Here is a 15,042-nt window from a genome sequence, read left to right on the forward strand (position 1 = left end):
AGGCCCATCGGGAAGTTTCTCTGTAAGTGAAAATGGCCAGTCCTTCCTTGTGGACAAGGTTATCTTGACCTCTTCTTCATTACCTTGGCCAACAAAACTCCCATCCGTGACAGAATTGTTGATGGCAGTATCTAAAAGGAAGGACGTCAAGGGATCGACTGTGTGTTCTCAATTTTTAGATTTATCTCACTCTGCTCGGTCTCTCTCGGTACATGTGCTCAAAGTGTCCATATTTAGTAGCACCCCCCCTCCCGTTTTGGATTCTGGTCCCTAATTAATCCATGCCTCATCCTGATCCAACGGTGATCCTGGGGAGAGGGAACCTTTTTGAGCATGATGGTATTGTGTATATATGGTTATTACAGCAAACTATACCCCAGGGGTGGCCAAATTGGTGCTTGGGAGCAACATGTGGCTCTTTCACACATATTGTGTGGCTCCCAAAACCCCCACCACCCCGTCAGTCAGCTTGGAGAAGACATTTGTCTCTTTACAATCACTTCTCTAAGCCAAGCCAGCCAGCGGCTTGTAGAATGCATTTAATGTTAAAATAGCTTTCTTTCCACCTCTCTTTCATCCTTCCCCCATCTATTTGCCTCTCTCCCTTCCTGTCTTGTGGCTCTCAAACATCTGACGTTCATGTCTCGTGGCTCTCAGATATCTGGCATTTATTCTTTGCGGTTCTTATGTTAAGCAAGTTTGGCCACCCCGCTATACACAGTTGTATAGACCACAGGCCCGGAATAATATGTCCAAGTAACTGTGAATCATTTCGTGCAGTACTACCATTTGGTCGACAGTGCTACTGGACAACAACAAAACCGTTTGGTTTGCACAGAAAAACCCTCTTGAATAATTCAGTTCTGTGTTGTTTGTAGGAAGTCAGGAGAGTGGGGGGGGGGGCTTCCTGACCTCCTCAGGCAGACCATTCCACAAGGGGGGGGGAGCACAGCAGAGAAGGCCCCTGTATGGGCAGTTGTTGATTTTGCCCTGGAAGGTGCTTGTTTCTTTTCTGTCTCACTCTGTAAATGCTCATTTAACATGTTTCTGATCTGAAGCCTATATCCAGTCTGAAGTAGGGTTGCCAAGTCCAATTCAAGAAATATTTGGGGACTTTGGGGGTGCAACCAGGAGCAAGGTTGCGACAAGCATAACTGAACTCCAAAGGTAGTTCTGGCCGTCAAATTTCAAGGGACTACATACCTTTTAAATGCCTTCCCTCCATTGGAAATAATGAAGGATAGGGGCACCTTCTTTTGGGGCTCATAGAATTGTACCCCCTGGTCCAATCATTTTGAAACATGGAGGGTGTTTTGAGGAGAGGCATTGGATCCTATGCTGCAATTTTGGAGCCTCTGCGTCAAAAAATACTCCCCCCCCCCCAGAACCCCAGATTCCTGCATATCAATTTTCCATTATTCCCTGTGGGAATTGTTCTCCATAGGGAATAATGGCGTGCTGGGCAGACATCCCCCCCCCCACTTTCTGATGCCCTTGAAGTGGGGGGCAGGCCTCCAAACCATGGGATCCCCTGCCCTCACCTGAGGATTGTCAACCCTAGTCTGAAGACATAAAGGTACTTAAATTTTTTTTAAGAGGGGGCAGTTGTTTCCGTCAGTTCCCACTGAAATCCGCTGAAACCCCCCTCCTAGTTTTGTTACTGTAGGTCAGCAAACCCTCAAGAACACTCTCAAGGTGGGGTGAGAAGTCTGCAGTGGGGTGGGGCATGGGGGAGACCCGAAGGAAACTGAAGCGCTGTTGAGGCTTCAGAATATGTTGGTGGAGACAGCCCAATGTGTATAATCAGATCTGTGGTGAGATTAAGCATTCTTAAGTTTGTTCTGTTTGTTCAGTAAAGAAACTGTTACACTCAATTTGTAGCCTGTGAAGCCAGTGCGAGTCAGACTTGTGTACTCTTAAAGGAATGTGGCAGAGTAGAGTCTTAATTATGGGAGGTAGCGGGTGAGAGGAGAATCGGGTGGAAAGGGAATCGGCATAGATTATTGATGTGGGAATAGGGTGTGTTACATGCAGTACTCCCTCTAAGCTGTGCAGTCTTTTGAGCCAAAATTCTACTTTGTGAGCTACTGGCATTAAAGTTGTGAGCTCCTGCATAAATTAGTTTGCTCTTGGTTATTGGTTATCAGTGTTCCCTCTAAGCTGAGTTAGTGTGAGCTGGCTCACAGATTTTTAGCCTCCAGCTCACACGTTTTTGTCTTAGCTCAGGAAGGATGACCCCAGAGCACATTAATTTATGCAGTAGCTCACAACTTTAATACCAGTAGCTCACAAAATAGAATTTTTGCTCGCAAGATTTGGAGGGAGCATTGCTGGCTACATGTACACATGTGTGTGTTATGTGTCGCCAGGCTGGCTTCCAATTTATGGTAACCCTAAGAATTAACAGCCTCCAAAACATCCTGTTATTAACAGCTTTGCTCAGGTCTTGCAAACTGAGGGCCTCCAATTCAATGACTGAATCAATCCAGGCAGATCTGACAGAAATGACACCCCGTTGGGCCAGGCCATGTCAGGCTGGGCCATGTGTGTATCTATGTAAGATTAGAGAGATACAACTTTTATAAAGGACACAGACAAACACAGATTTTTTTTTTAAAAAAAGCTTAAAACATTAGCACTCATTGGTGCTTTCTTTGTATCTCTCCCATATCTCTCCCATGGGATCCTGGGAACTGGGCAAAGGAAGCTCTGGCTCTTTCCTTCCTTCCGCAGGGGACCAGGAGGGGGAGGAGCCTCAGTCAGTAGAAGGAAGAGAGGCTTGGCTCAGTAGCTCTGATGTATGATTGAGAGAGCCTGGCAAAGCAAGCTCTCCCTTCCTCCCCAAGCGAGAAGCCTCAGCCAACAAAGAAAATAAAGATTTTGCTCTGTAGTTCCTGTGCGATTGAGCAAGCCTGGCAAAGCAAGCTGTGATGCAGAAGGAAGCAAGAGAGAGGGAGAAGGAAGCAGATGACAGCCAGTTGCTTAGGGACCTGATAGGAGCCCTCCAGGGGCCTGATTCGGCCCCGGGCCACATGTTTGACACCTCTGAGTCAATCTATCTGAAGCTGGGCCTCTTTTCTGACAGCCTTTGACTTTTCCTAGTATTATTGTCTTTCCCAGTGACTCTTGACTTCTCATTATGTGACCAATATACAATAACCTCAGTTTGGTAATTTCAGCTTCTAGGAAGAATTCAGGTTTGATTTGATATAGAACTCACTTTCTTGTCTGTCAGTCAATGGTGTCTCCTCCAACACCACACAAGAGCCCCTCCCTATTTTCATCTATGACCTGTTCAGGGGTATGTTGGTGTGGCGGTAGCTATGAGGCTCACGTTTGTCTTCCCTTTGCCTCGTTGCAGATGTCATGGTGCCCTCAGTATCGCAGTTCAAAGTTCCGCCACGTTTACGGCAAGGCCACCAGCAAGGAGAACTGCTATGACTGCGTCCCCATCACCCAGAGTGTCCATGACAACCATTTCTGCGCTGTGAACCCACATTTCATTGCCGTGGTGACAGAGTGTGCGGGTGGAGGGGCCTTCCTTGTGATTCCAGTAAATCAAGTAAGTACCTCTTGAATCTCTGATACAGAAGGGGTGTCTGTGTGAGTGTCTGTATGTGTGCTCCTTCAACGACTCCTTTTTTCTTGTGACCATGTTTCGCACTGAGCTAGGACTTGAAACGACGATAATGGAATCCAGGGCCTTTTTTGTAGGAAAAAACCCAGAAGGAGCTCATTTGCATATTAGGCCATGCCTCTGACTCTACATTGTTTCCCCTGATATGCAAATTAGTTCCTGCTGGGCTTCTACAACAAAGCTCAGTGGGGACTCATTTGCATATTAAGCCACACCCCTTATAGCAAGCCGTCCAGAACTGCGCTCCGGTGCGTTCCTGTTTAAGAAAAAAAAGCCCTGATGGAATCTATCTAGCAATTCATTCCCCCATAAGCAGAGATCTGGGCAAAAGGTCTCGTTAGCCTGTATCCAGCCATGCAATTTTGAACCCTTAAGTGCTTTTTAAAAAAAAAACAGGTGGCGATCTCTGCTGATTCCCCACACCATCCCACTGAGTACACACCCCATTTTGTGCTTGGAGTCAGTTGACTTTGTGGTTGGCAAAGTGGGGGTTTGCAATAGGAGGGCAGAACCTGCTGATAGCCCTTCCCCTTCTTAAGTGCCCTTAATTCTTCAGAACGGGTGATTGAGCATAGGCCAGTCACTTCCTTCTCTTCCCGCTGTGATCCCCTTGGCACTGTATCTCATTGTCAGACGCATAAGACGAGAACGTGATAGAGCTTCTCTTGGATAAGGAGGAGGAGCCAATTGTAGCTGAGCTAGTGATCAAAACTATGTATTAGGTGGGAGATCCATGATTAGCTCTCCTGGTGTCTTCTCTGGCCTTGCAAAGTAGCTGGGGGTGGGGGAGGTGAATTGGGCTGTGCCATCCCATCCTGTTTTTCCTGACAGCAGCAACTAGCAATGAACCGCATTTTCTGGGTAGTTGTGAAGAATGTCATCAAGTCTTAGCCAACTTTATGGTGACCTTGCAGGGTTTTGAAGGCAAGAGGTAAGCGGAGGTGGTTTGCCATTGGCTGCCTCTGTGAAGCAACCCTGGACTTCCTTGGTGGTTTCCAATCCAAATACAAACCCACTTGGCTTCCAAAATCTGACAAAAGTGGTCCAGAGCAAAAAGGACGGGTCCATGTGTTCTTCCCTCTAGTGACTCATAACAACTCTGGGAGAAGTACCTACTGGGGAAACAACATGTGAGTGTGGAAGGGAAAGGGTTAACCATCCTCCCACAGCAATCCCACCCCCTGCAACTACTTACTGCTGCTAAAGAAAACACTGGAGAGATCTAACCATGTGACAGTGCCTGAGCTCTCAGTACAAATATAGCATCATCTGAACCTAGTCTAACATACTGATTGCTTGGAGGAAGGGAAGGATAAAAATGCACTCAAATAATATTTTGCATTCTTCCTTCCCCTCACCTTCATGTTTTGGTGTTTGAACTTCAAACACATGATTATATCGTTCAAGTTTCAGTCTGAGATCTCAATGCTCAAGGGAGGAAGCGCATTACTCTGTGGGCTCTTTCTGCACACTTGATTTACTCCTGATTTTCTTGGGAGTCAATCCTCGAGCGCTGGAATCAGTTTGGGCGGGGTTCTTCCATACGTCTGCTCTCCCTGTGCAGTTTACAGTTGTGGAGTCAGTTTATTTTCTTCTGCACATGCCTTCATTGATGTGGATTTGCAAGGAGGGATGCTGTCATCATTGGTGGCATCACAACCAACCCGCTTTTTAAAAGACTAAAAAATCACTCTATATCTTAAAAAAATCACTCTATTAACAATAAACTTAGGAGAGTCTCTGAATTGCCAGCTTTCATTTTTGTAAAATAATGTAAATCTCTAGCTTTTCCCCTCCCAAAGATAAGTCTTTTTCCTTGTATCAAACCCGGTTCTCCCAGATAAGAGTCACCCTGGGCTGTGTTGCTTGACCCTGAGGTGAATTAGTCCCTCTGTGGACGGGTTTATGTTCCCACACCTCAGAGAGTGATTAATGTGTGGAATTAATGTGTGGAAGTGTTTTATCCCACTACATATACAGCATCAGCTTTACCTTTATCTCGTGAATTTATTTTATTTATTTATTTAGACTATTTATATTCCGCCCTATCCCAAAAAGGGCTCAGGGCAGATAGGAAAGAAAAGGTCCCCTGTGCAAGCACCAGTCGTTTCCGACTCTGGGGTGACACTGCTTTCACAGTGTTTTCACGGCAGACTTTTTACGGAGTGGTTTGCCATTGCCTTCCCCAGACTTTTACGCTTTCCCCCCAGCAAGCTGGGTACTCATTTTACCGACCTTGGAAGGATGAAAAGCTGAGTCAGCCTTGGGCCGGCTACCTGAATCCAGCTTCCTCCGGAATCAAACTCAGGTCGTGAGCAGAGAGTTCAGACCACAGTACTGCAATACTGCTGCTTTACCACTCTTCGCCAAGGGGCCGCTTTCAGGGCCGATAACAACATCATAAAACAGTATAAATAACAATTAAACCACATCATATCAATAAAACAATACAGTTTGATCATAAACAGTCACAGGTGGTGGGTCAGTTAGCCACATGTTATATAGATGAAAAATCTGGCACAGTAAAGAGGTAGTTTAATAATACAGCAGGGATGATACTGCAGCATAGGGCTGGCCAATGGAAGGAATGCCTGATAAAGTAGGACATCCACTGAATGAAGGGATTGATCTGGCACAGGGGTGGCCAAACTTGCTTAATGTAAGAGCTACATAGAATAAACATCAGATGTTTGAGAGCCACAAGACAAGAAGGCAAGCAAATAGATGGGGTGAGGGAGAGGTGGGAAGAAAGCAACCTTAACTTTAAGTGCATTCTCCAAGCTGCTGGTTGGTTTGGCTTGGGAAAGTGTTTGAAAGAGAGAAATGCCTTCTCCAAGCTGGCTGACGGGGCAGGCTTCAAGAGATACACAGTATGTGTTAAAGAGCCACGTGTGACTTCCGTGTCACAGTTTGGCCACTCCCCTGATCGGGAACGACAAAACTGCCTTTTGCATATTCTGTCAGTTCCATTCCACTTTATGCTGCAGCAGAAAATGTTTAAGTCTGTTGTAGACCCCTTGTGGCGAAGGAGGGGGAAAAGCGCTTGTGTTTTTGCATGAAGAAAAACACATTTCAGCTCTTATTGAAACAATAAAACATAACCCCAATGGCAGGCAACCACATGTGTCCAGCTGGAGACAATGACTAGGGATTTCACATTTCTGTCTGTTTTAGAGATGGAAATATATACCCCACCCATGGCTTACAGTACAAGACAGAGCTGCCATAAATATCTCACTTCCAGATGTTCATGGGCAGGGCCTTTTTTGTAGAAAAAGCCCAGCAGGGACTTATTTGCATATTAGGCCACACCCCCTGATGCCAAGCCTGCCGGAACTGCATTCCTGTTCATGGTGGTGTACATCTGTGTTCAGTCTGCATTTGCAGTCCCTGATATGTCAAGGGAGTCACTGTATGAAAGACCAGCCCAGGGATTTTTGGCACTAAGGCAAATGACTTCACTGGCACACACTTCCATGCCACAGGGAAGCCATTGCCTGCCCAGGACCCTGCCTTCCAGTGGTGGGGAGGAGGGGAGGATGAAAGAGGGCTGACCCTCCCCTGGCAGACGGAGGGGGCAGGAAGGAGGTTAAGTGACCCTGCTGGTGGGTGAGTGGGGATATCGACAGGATAGCATTTGGAGTTCCTCCAACTCTGGTGCTTTAGAGGAGACCAATGGAACATTACAGCAGGCTCTTAATTTATTACTCTTCACAGTTAAGAGACCTAATTACATTGACACCAAGCTCCAATTCTGATGTTTATTGCCTTTGATGTTTTTTCCAGCCAGTCAACCCAAACCGGCAATTACCAGACCCCAGCTTGTCATTCTTTTAATCTGCTAAAAACATGTTCACTATTTTGCGTACTAATTCACTGCCCACTCTCTCTATGCGTAGGGCTGCTAATTCCATCCCAGTTCCTTTTAGCAAATGAAAGCTTACATTCTCAATAAAACTTCGTTGGTCTTAAAGGTGCCACTGGACTCCAGCTCTGTTCTGGTGCCCTAATTGCATCTAATGGATGGACTTCCCTCTTTCCCCCCTGGTTTTGGGCAGTACATTTCAGAATCCACTAGATTCTTAGTGCAAAAACAGACAACAGATGTTAAGAGCAATTACAGTGATTTCCTTACCTATGGCACGAGCCCAGTTCTGCAACTCGTGCTTTCCAAATCTGCCTTTTAGCAAATCAAATGCTGGATCATCCAGTATTATTGCATTATTTCCTTAATGCATCCAGCAAGTTGTCTCTTTTGTTTTTATAGGTGCATTGTATGTATATGCATTTACATACTGATCCTTCACCTTGCAAAGAAAAAAATCTGAAGTGTATAAAAATATTTGCAAAACTGCGCTGGGGCATGATAATGATCATGGTATGGGCACTAGCCTGTCGGTGCTGCTTTCACAGCTGGCTTTTCCCCAGCTCAAAGTGATTGTGTGGCTAAATCGAGAGAATCGGTTTTTCAGAGTGTGCCACAGGAAACAAAAGGATGGATCTCTAGTGAATGTACTGTTGGTATTTTCAGTCCCCTCCCATTATACTTAAAGCATTACATTTCACCTGGAGTTGGTGTACACTTTGCTTGCAGCCCTTCTCTCCAGTGTGTACTTAACTATGTGCCCTTGTCATTTTTATCCCTGAGCTGTGTTATAAAAGGTAATGCCATTGAATTATAAGTTGGGTTGTGGCACTGGTGGTTGGATATGTGTAGGAAGCAGCTCCAACGTTTTAAGTTACTGGGCTAAAAACCAAGAAGAAAAGTATGCTGTGGAAACTTTGGCCTATGTCAGTTGCCAAGCCTCACTGTAGACAAAGGGTGGCCAAACTGAGGCTCAGGAGCCACATGTGACTCTTTCACACCTATTGTGTGGCTCTCGAAGCCCCCACCACCCCATTGGCTTGGAGAATGCATTTTAAAGTTGCTTTCTTTCCACCTTTCCCTCCCCTCCCATCTATTTTCCTTCCTTCCTCCCTCCCTTCAACATGTGACATTCATGTCTTGTGGCTCTCAAACAATCTGACATTTATTCTATGTTAAAACAAGTTTGGCCACCCCCTGCTGTAGACACTGCAGCCTGGGAACTGAATTCCTGTGTTTGTTTTTCAGACGGGAAAACTCGATCCACACTACCCTCGCTTCTGCGGGCACAAAGGCAATGTGCTGGACATCAAGTGGAACCCTTTTGATGACTTTGTAATAGCTTCTTGCTCCGAAGATGCAACTGTGAGTTTTATGGGGGAGACTTTGGATTTATACCCTTCTGTATAACAGCTTACTTTGCAAGGCCTGCTCGATTGCACAACCTCTATTTTCTCCTTTGGCTGAGGCTCCTCCCTCGGGGAGGAAGGGGGGAAGAATAGTCTTTGCCAGGCTCTCTCAGCTGCACAGTTGCCTGGTGCAGATTTGATGCTATCTGATCCCTGCTGACCCCCAGCCATGTGTAGGAGATGAGTCTGTTGTGCCTCTTCTCTTCCCCTTTCAAGTTCAAGTTTTCAGTTCACTTTCATAATTGCAATTAGTGTTATATAGGTCTTCCTAATCCTGGTTAACTCACACCAGAGTTTCTAACTGGACTGATTTGGAGCTAACAATAATTACTGAAAGTGCTGTTTTTGGCATACCACTGGACCATGATTAGTTAGGGAATTGAAAGGGGGATTCATGTGTGAGGCAGAGCTTGCAAGAAAGCACCTGGCATTCAGTCCATGGTTAGCACAGGATATTACATTGCATCTGCATAGGTTCTAAAAGTGGTGTCAGCTTGAAAGGCACCAAGGGATGACTGGCAAAGAGCCAGTATGGGGTAGTGGGTGCTATACCCCCTAGATTCCTGCCTGGTTCATTGTGGGGTCCAGGTATGCCTCACGATCTCTCTTCCTAACTTGGGTAAAGAAGAAGACAACAATGGATTTATACTCCATTAGGGTTTGTAGAATCTTTCGGGCTCAAGTGCCGTGTTCTACTGGAGAAAGTTTTCCTTCCAGACGTTTCGTTCTCAGTTGCGGAGAACATCCTCAGTGGCATTGCAGCCGGAGCAGGCGCTCTGACCTTCTTGGCTGCATTGATTCAATGCACAGCAGCCAAGAAGGTCAGAGCGCCTACTCCGGCTGCAATGCCACTGAGGATGTTCTCCGCAGCTGAGAACAAAACGTCTGGAAAGAAAACTTTCTCCAGTAGAACACGGCACTTGAGCCCGAAAGATTCTACAAACCCTAATGATGTTACCAGCCGTGAAAACCTGAAATCTTTGATTTATACTCCATCCTTCACTCTGAATCTCAGACCAATTTTGCACTAGAGCTTTAATCCTGGTTTAACTCTGTCCCCAAACTGACTTTCTACACTAAAACCATAGAATCATAGAGTCGTAAAGTTGATTTCTCTGATTCTAGTGTAGAAAGTCAGTTTGGAGACAGAGAGTTAAACCAGGATTAAAGCTCTAGTGCAAAATTGGTCTCAGAGTCTCAGAGCAGCTTTCAATCTCCTTTACCTTCTTCCCTCACAAACAGACACCCTGTGAGGTAGGTGGGGCTGAGAGCTGTCCCAGAAGCTGCCCTTTCACAGACAACCTCTGCCAGAACTATGACTAACTCAAGACCATTCCAGCAGCTATAGGAGGAGTGGAGAATCAAACCTGGTTCTCCCAGATAAGAGTCCATGCACTTAACTACTACTTCAGATTGGCTCTGTGGGTTAAAAAGCTAAAATGCCATTCTGAGGTCCTTGAAAGAACAGTGAAAATAAAATGGAGAAGGGGAGGAGTCTGTTGTAAGCCACTTTGGGTCTGTTGTCAAGGCAGGGAAAGTGAGATATAAATATATGAATGAATTCAGATTTATTGGAAGATTTAATTGGACTGGGATTAGAACAAAAAATGCACTTTCTGCGAAGGCCATGTCCAGAGAGTACAGGTTAGAACAGAAGTGTCTAACATGCAGTTCAGGGGCTGAATCAAGCTCCCAGAGGGCTCCTATCAGGCCCCTGAGCAACTGGCTGTCATCTGCTTCCTTCTCCTTATATCTTGCTTCCTTCTGTATAACAGCTTGCTTTGCAAGGCTTGCTTGATTGCACAGGAGCTACAGAGCAAAACCTCTGTTTTCTCCATTGGCTGAGGCTCCTCCCTTGGGGAGGAAGGGGGGAAGAATAGCCTTTGCCAGGCTTTCTCAACAGCACAGCAAAGCTACTGAGCGAAGGCTGTCTTCCTTCTATTGGCTGAGGCTCCCTCCCCAGTCCCTTCGGGAAGGAAGGAAAGAGCCGGAGCTTCCTTTGCCCGGTTCCCTGGATCCCATGGGAGAAATACAAAGAAAACATCTTTAAGACCAATGAGTACTAATGTTTTAAGCATGTTTTAAGTTTTTTTAAAAATGCGTTTGTGTTTGTATTTATATCTCTGCTACCTAATCTTATATGGGTATACACATGGCTCAGCCCAACCTGACATGGTCTGACCTGACAAGGTCTGATTTATGTCAGGTCTGGCCCTCATAATAAATGAGTTTGACACCCCTGGGTTAGAATTTTTATTTGGTGCCCTCTTCCCGGGTACATAGTATGGTTCTGTTGACCCAGTGGAGCATCACTCTCTGACCTTCTAGTTCCTCGTTCCTTGCATTGTGGGCAGGTGGCTATAACTAAGGGGGGGGGGGGAACCCCACAATGAAGTTGTGAACTGAGGAAGATTAGCTGGGTGTGGACTGGGGGCACCTCCTCCCCCATCTCCCCCACAGCCTACAAGCACCTCTTTGTAGCTTGAGCACTACAGCTCTTGATTGCCGCCGCTTCTGCTGTGGTCAGGGTTGATTAACAGAATGGTCTCTGCCTCCCCTTGTATTGCTCAGGTGAAAGTCTGGAACATTCCGCAACATTTGCTAAAGCAAAGCATCACCCAAGCTCAGAAGGAGCTCCTGGGTCACGCCCGAAGGGTGGGGCTTATCGAATGGCACCCAACTGCGAGCAACATCCTTTTCAGCACTGGTTATGATTATAAGGTGAGCTGCTATCTAGGGAACTCTGATTTCTACTGTCTTTTTGTGTGGGACCAGGCTGGCCGAAGACTGTCTGGCACCCTAGGCAAGGCTAACTTCTGGCACCCCTCCCCCTCCCTGTTAAACGGCACCAAGCAACATGGGGGCAACCAATTTGGTGCCTCCAGAAGGCCAGCGCCTTAGGCAGTCACCTAGTTTACCTAGTGGCAGAGATGGCCCTGTGTGGGACGTGCATAGAATAGAAAAAGGGAGGTTGCCTGTGTCCTGGGAAGAGAATTTTGTGTCTGTGTTTCTTTCTTGTCTTCCAAATCACTGAGATCATAAACCCAGCCCTTCCAGGCATGGAGGATGGGAAAGCCAGTGACTGCAGGGCAGAAATGGGGAAAGGGGAGGGCAGTTCAGTTCATTCCCAGGACAGCTTGTATCCTTGTAACTTGAGTTGCTTTTATTATACATTGGGCCTGTTCAGACGCACAGTTTAATCAGTTGTCTCTGCTGTTTCCTACCGGATTAAAAGCGGCTGATCAGACAGCAACCTCTGCCTCCCAGTAGTCAATCGTTGTCGCCCTCCCCACCCCAAATCCTTCTCCAGATTATTTTGTTACCTGCTCCTTTGCGGTGTTTTTTTAGTTCTCCGGTTTCACTTCGTAGTTTTCTCTGTCTGGATAGTTCTGCTGCAATATTATGGACATACAAAGCTGCCTTATACTGAATCAGACCCTCAGTCCATCAAAGTCAGTATTGTCTTCTCAGACTGGCAGCGGCTCTCCAGGGTCTCAAGCTGAGGTTTTTCACACCTCTTTGCCTGGACCCTTTTTTGGAGATGCCAGGGTTTGAACCTGGGACCTTCTGCTTCCCAAGCAGATGCTCTACCACTGAGCCACCGTCCCTCCCCCAACTTCCAGATGTCTGAAGGCTGTCCCAGAGCAAAAGGAGCCTCAGACATCCAGTTTACAGTCGCCATTTTTTTTACTACTTAGCGATATGCGCATAACCACATAACTACATAATGTTTTTTACCTATGTGCATATGCGCATAATGTGCTCATGCACATAATAGTGGAGGAAACAAAAAAAGAACTGCATGGTACCATCGTATGGATGGCAGTCTAATCGATAATATTTGGAACAAAAGATATTCGGAACAGAACCGGGACAGTTTAAGATGGACTCAACACTCTGTGTGAACAGGGCCATTGTCTGCGCACTTCTTATGGGAAGGCAGTGTACGAGCCTTAAAAATTTGTACTGCTGCTCCCTAGGAGTACAGAAAAGTTGCAGAACCTGGTGTGGGGCGCAGAGGTGGACTTCCAAAAGATCTCAGTTTTCATTTTCAGACAACAGCAAAGCAAACTTTCTAGTCTTTACAGAGATAATGAACCAGAGAGTGTACGGCAGCTCCTTTTCCTGTTGTGATTAGACTGAGGCTGCATGAGGAAGAAGCATGCTGTTGGGTCCAGACATCACCCAGTTTCTGTCTGCACCTCTGTCTACAAAATGGGTTGATGATTTGCATGCTTCTCAAGCCACAGCAGTTGCTGAATATGTTTTTCCAGTGGTTGGAGGGAATGCTGCTACTGCGCCTTAAATTACTTCTTGCATTGTGTCAGGCAACATTCACTTACAGAAACATCACCAAATGCAAAGGAGCATGGATCTGTGCTTTTTGTTTTGTAATTTATTTAGGTTGCAGAATTTAGCTTCAGCTTCTGCAGTATTTGGCTTACTTTTTAAATTATAGCACACCTTTATTGGCATAACCAAAAGAGATAAACAGAGACTTGTCAGCCAAACAACAATCCAGTGTATCTGTTCAAAGCATGAAAGGCTAAAACAAGGTTAAGAAGCACAATAAAATTTGCTTAGAATAATTTTTGACAATTTCAGCCAAGAATTTGGCACATGTGGTATCGGTTATGTTGTCATATTTGGCGAACTTAATTGCATACCTCTTCATCTATTATGTTGTAAAGCAGATGTCTGCTCATTTCACCCATCTCTCGTTCCCCATCTCCTTGCTGCTCAGTAACACCGGCTTACCCCGGGGTGCTGCACGCCTTGCACTCTTCATGCCGGCCACTCCGTTTCTGGGTATGAACGGGCAGTGCCTGGGGAAAGAAGCATGCCGCCAGGTGCTGTCACAGTGCCGCTTCTTATGCAAACACACTGACAAGTGCGCTTCCCTCTCTGCCTTAGATCATGATCTGGAACCTCGACACCAAAGAGTCTGTCATTGAAACCCCAGTGAAGACAATCAACTTCCACACAGATGTGATCCTCTCCATGTCCTTCAACACGGATGGGAGTCTCCTAGCCACGGCCTGCAGGGACAGGAAAATACGGATCATCGACCCCCGAGCAGGAACCCTTCTACAGGTACGAAGAGGTTTTAACAGAGACCTATTTTGCACTACGCATGTTCCAGGTGGAGAGCCCTTTTTCTCCCGTTGCTTCTCTCAGTTTGCACGCAAGCTGCCAGTTGGTGTGTTGCTTTTCCGCAGCAAGCAAGATCCTCTTACAAGTGGTTTCTGCTTGCTACAGGAGAACGGCGCACCAACTCACAGCTCTGGGGCAACTTGTGCAAAAATGGACAGAAGTGCTGGGAGCAAAAGGGCTCTCCACCTGGAACAAGCCTAGTTCAAAATGGGTCAGAGTTTCACACACATAAACACACAGCCAGAATTAAATTTTGTTAATCTTAAAGAAGAAGAAGACCATAGATTTATAACCCACCCTTCTCTCTGAATCAGAGTCTCAGAGCCATCACAATCTCCTTTACCTTCCTCCCCCACAACAGACACCCTCTGAGGTGAGTGGGACTGAGAGAGCTCTCCCAGAAGCTGCCCTGTCAAGGACAGCTCTGTGAGAGCTATGGCTGACCCAAGGCCATTCCAGCAGCTGCAAGTGGAGGAGTGGGGAATCAAACCCAGTTCTACCAGATGAGAGTCTGCACACATAACCACTACACCAAACTGGTTCTCTAGGTGCCACTAGACTCAAAATTTGTTCTATCGCTTCAGACCAGCAAACCTACCCACCTGAATTCATCTTACTGCAGCATGAGAAGGCTCAGACAATTGGTCTTACTTATTGAGGTTCCACCCTCCCAGGTCCCCTGCAGTGGCAGTTTGGAGAAGGCGTGGCTAAGAATTCTTGGCAGTTCTGCCATTTCTTTTACAGAGTTGCTGCCCCCAAATGGCTGATAGAATACCCCCTTGCATTTCTGCACATTGTATTTGCAAGTATCCCCCCTGGCTAGTGAATTAGCCAGCCTCTTAAATCCATTGGATGCATCTGACATCCCAGTTTGCAGAGCTTCTGCAGAACAAGACACAAAATCTCCATCCATGTCTGTCTCTCCGTAGCCTTTTGCACCATTGTTAGTTAACGCGCCAAGTCAGTTGTGCAAGATC

General features: G+C 46.3%; 1 protein-coding gene across 1 annotated transcript in view; it reads left to right on the top strand.

Moving 5' to 3' along the window:
• Window positions 1-15,042, top strand: part of CORO2A (coronin 2A) — a 100,250-nt gene that overhangs the window by 60,348 nt on the left and 24,860 nt on the right. Inside the window, exons 2-5 of the mRNA XM_060236982.1 lie at window positions 3,362-3,562; window positions 8,751-8,867; window positions 11,483-11,632; window positions 13,826-14,005. Of these exons, the coding sequence (XP_060092965.1) occupies window positions 3,362-3,562; window positions 8,751-8,867; window positions 11,483-11,632; window positions 13,826-14,005 (648 nt within the window). The remainder of the gene's footprint in view (window positions 1-3,361; window positions 3,563-8,750; window positions 8,868-11,482; window positions 11,633-13,825; window positions 14,006-15,042) is intronic.

The sequence above is a fragment of the Heteronotia binoei genome, chromosome 4 (assembly GCF_032191835.1).
Source record: "Heteronotia binoei isolate CCM8104 ecotype False Entrance Well chromosome 4, APGP_CSIRO_Hbin_v1, whole genome shotgun sequence".
In the NCBI taxonomy this organism is placed as follows: domain Eukaryota; kingdom Metazoa; phylum Chordata; class Lepidosauria; order Squamata; family Gekkonidae; genus Heteronotia; species Heteronotia binoei.